Source organism: Pezoporus wallicus, unplaced genomic scaffold, assembly GCF_028554395.1.
Source record: "Pezoporus wallicus isolate ANWC-B61680 ecotype Strahan unplaced genomic scaffold, APGP_CSIRO_Pwel_v1 contig_360, whole genome shotgun sequence".
Classification (NCBI taxonomy): Eukaryota; Metazoa; Chordata; class Aves; order Psittaciformes; family Psittacidae; genus Pezoporus; species Pezoporus wallicus.
This window is the reverse complement of record NW_026640059.1, coordinates 4,255,566-4,258,660: the sequence shown is the minus strand read 5'-3', so window position 1 is coordinate 4,258,660 and position 3,095 is coordinate 4,255,566. Positions and strand designations below refer to the sequence as shown.

Below are 3,095 nucleotides of genomic sequence, written 5' to 3'. Positions count from 1 at the left end.
AGTTCAAGAAGTACTATAACGCTAACTACGGTTAAAAGAAAATATTTTGGCACAAGACAGTGCCAAAGAAGTAACAAAATAAAAACAATAAATAACCCACTTTACACATGCTGAACAAAACAAAAATGACATGCAATAAACTTAAAATTCATACTCTGTACAAACACTTAGTGTAGCCCTTTCTAAATAGTACTCATACCATACTAGTGACATACACGTATTCATAAAAATAGAAACTTTAACAAAATGCTTAATTCAAGCAACACAGTGATGCAATATGAATCAATTCAAGAAGTTAAATGGTCCCAGGGAAGCCAGAGATAGTGGTAAGCACACAACAGTGTACAAGATGACGATCTCAAACAAGATGTTGAGCGAAGGAGTTTCTTAGCCATGCTTGTTTATTTCCCTGCTAGAAACCGTATCACATTGACATCCTCTTGAGCTTATGGCTGTTAAAAGAATGAGAGAACACACATAAATAATGACCTCAGCCACAGGTCAGTTATAGATTTCTGTCTCCAAGGTATAGCACCATCTGAGAGTACAACTCAGGCAAAAAAAGGGACGTGTGACATAACTGTCCCCAAGAAGACTCTAAAAAAGAGTAACTATGTTTGACCAGAGATGGAAAGACAAATATTTTCTGCATTGCCATCAGAACTGGTATTCAGAAGATGTAAGAAACAGGCTTTCATACATGCTCTGTTTTCATAGGATGGTAGTATTTAGATTTTTAGATTCCTACCTCAGGAAAAGAAGATGCTTCTTCACCCACCCCTCTTTAGGATTTACACAGGCATTCAACCCACTGTAGGTGTGGAAACTGGAAAAGAAATAATGATAAAGAGATCAGTAAGCCATTAGACACCCCTGCTGTTAAATACTGCGAAGATGCATTTGGTCTAAAACATGCATCATAATTACTCTATATAATAAATAATAGCAACTGCTTTTGTAAATGCCAGTTAGATATGGGATGCTCTACAACCCCTCCAACACTATATGAACAAAAAGAAACAAACCTAAACGTAACAGCTGCTTCAGTCATTTTTTGCATCATAAAGTTGTGCTCAATTTATTGGAAGTCTTAGGACAAAGAGCTTTTCTGGATGCCAAAAGTAATTTGCGAGACTAAGGAAAATAGTTGTTATCAACTATTAGGAAGGCTAAAACCTTGTGGGAAAAAAAAATAGATCTCCATGAATTAAACAAACTCTTGTCATTCATGTGTCTGTTAAGAGGTTTTGGCAAGGGAATACTCTCTGTTGGCTAGAGATGAAGTGTGTCTTTGTTTGCACGGCTGAATCCTAAAATGTCAGATTTATTATTTACACTGTACGGCTGTCCTAAGAGTTAATAGTCCTTATCAAACAGAGGGTTTGTTTACAGGAATTACATACAATTTATTCGGTTAATTTAACCTTTTGAAAAAGCAAGAAAAATTGTGCTTATATTGTTGAAATTACTGTGTCTGCCCAAACAGACATCTTAAGACTAATACATGTCAGAAAAAAAAACCAGATCTACTAAAAAGTAACTTACATGATTGCATGGATATCGCAGACTTCACTGGAGAGCTGTTCAGTATAACCCTTTAGGGCCCACCGAGGTAGACGCACCTTGGTGTAAGACAGGCAGCAATCCTGGTTGCTTTGTGCTGAAATGAAGCAAAATAAACCCCATTTGGACCATGCTGCCTAGAGCACTCACTGTTCAGCTCACTGACTATCCAGCTCCTCATCGACAGAAGAGGAGGATTAGGCAGCATATTTGGCTGAAAAAAATCCCTTCCTTCTCACCCTCATATTGCTGCCAGCTGCGAGCATGCACACCCCGACATGGCTGGTGTGCTGCAGGGTGGCACGCAGAACCATTTCATGGGGCTGAATGCCCAAGCTCACTTACCTTCAGAGGTGCCACACAGGAGTAGTGCCAGGAGCCCCAGCATGGAAACCAGGACCAAGCTCTTGCTGCTAAAGCCAGCCATTTCCACTCCACACAGCAGCTACGCTCTAGTGAGTGCTCAGCTGCTGCCTGCTCGTCTTGCCAGCCTTGCCGCACCTCCACCTGCTTATAAAGGGGTGGCAGAAGCCGCGGGGAATTCACCTGCAGGCGGGTTCCTCTGTCATCAGTGGGTTTTCCCATGTCAATTTCCATCATGCCTAATTTGGCCCCTTCCTGGGGGGAAGTTACAACTGGAGATAACAGTGTGCTGGGGAGTATTTTTTTCTTTTTTTGTTGATGTAGGTTAGAAAATTCAGCCAAAAAGAAAAGGAAATATAAGGCTGTGAGGTAATGGTTCTGTGGGTGAAGCATTTGTGTTTTTAGGGGTAGGAGTGTGGGTTGTGAAATGAGGAAAGTCAAATGTAGGTAACTCTCAGTGTTACCTACAGAAACTGCAGATCTGCTGTGTTCTAGTTTATTAAACCGAAGTTGGGGTGAGAGGGAGGTGGGCCTAACCTATCCAGTTTCATTTCAGTATGGCATGCTCACAGTATCATCTGCAATGATACCAAAGCCCTACATTAACATTTACTGGTTGGCCAATACAGTAAAGACAGACTTCCCATATTACTGCTTTCTGAGCTCTAGACTGTAATATTTATGAGGACATGTGAGCAATATTGAGTACTCATGGAAATGGGTTTCTGTACCCATATATTCACTGCTATCACTTTCTACCTGTTTGTTACACATCTGAACTATTTCGTCTGGAAACAGAATTAGCTTAAAGCCAACTTGAAACAGGGTCTGTATTTTCCACCGAATCTATACTGTCCAGAATGTATTAATGTTGCTTTATAAGCAATAGCTGTGCCTTGTTACTTTCCCATGCCAATCTGTACCTGACAATTGTGACTCCTGAACATTCAATTAAAACACACACAATCTTAAAACTGTTTCACACAGTTCATGAGAAACCCCCAGGGAGAGGCTCTGTCATCACAGCAAGTACACTGTTTGAACTGCTACTGGAAGCTGGTGCTTTCCAGTGATGTTTAGCGACCTGTGTGAAATGAATGTGATGGCTACAGGCCATGTCCTGGTCAGCTGGTATATACAAGAGGTGCTGCCAGTTTCAGGTGATTATA

The 3,095-nt window shown here is 40.8% G+C and overlaps 1 protein-coding gene across 2 annotated transcripts; it reads right to left on the bottom strand.

Moving 5' to 3' along the window:
- Nucleotides 1-219: 219 nt before the first annotated feature.
- On the bottom strand, nucleotides 220-2,498 carry CCL20 (C-C motif chemokine ligand 20). 2 transcript variants are annotated; one of them, XM_057417221.1, is made up of 5 exons: nucleotides 2,395-2,498; nucleotides 1,909-2,070; nucleotides 1,546-1,660; nucleotides 749-826; nucleotides 220-452 (listed from the first exon to the last, which is right to left on the bottom strand). In XM_057417221.1, exons 2-5 carry the CDS (start codon nucleotides 1,988-1,990, stop codon nucleotides 425-427), a joined length of 303 nt encoding a protein of 100 aa, XP_057273204.1. In that variant the 5' UTR covers nucleotides 1,991-2,070; nucleotides 2,395-2,498; the 3' UTR covers nucleotides 220-424. The 2 variants fall into 2 exon arrangements, with proteins under 2 accessions (XP_057273204.1, XP_057273203.1); XM_057417220.1 differs by lacking the exon at nucleotides 2,395-2,498 and having other exon boundaries at nucleotides 1,909-2,192.
- Nucleotides 2,499-3,095: the final 597 nt, after the last annotated feature.

Excerpts from the sequence above, each read along its gene's own strand:
- CCL20 (XM_057417221.1), bottom strand. The coding sequence starts at position 1,990 with ATGGCTGGCTTTAGCAGCAAGAGCTTGGTCCTGGTTTCCATGCTGGGG. Across the intron at positions 1,661-1,908 it reads CCTGTGTGGCACCTCTGAAG|CACAAAGCAACCAGGATTGC; the intron begins GTAAGTGAGCTT and ends GCTTCATTTCAG. Across the intron at positions 453-748 it reads AAGCATCTTCTTTTCCTGAG|CCATAAGCTCAAGAGGATGT; the intron begins GTAGGAATCTAA and ends TTCTTTTAACAG.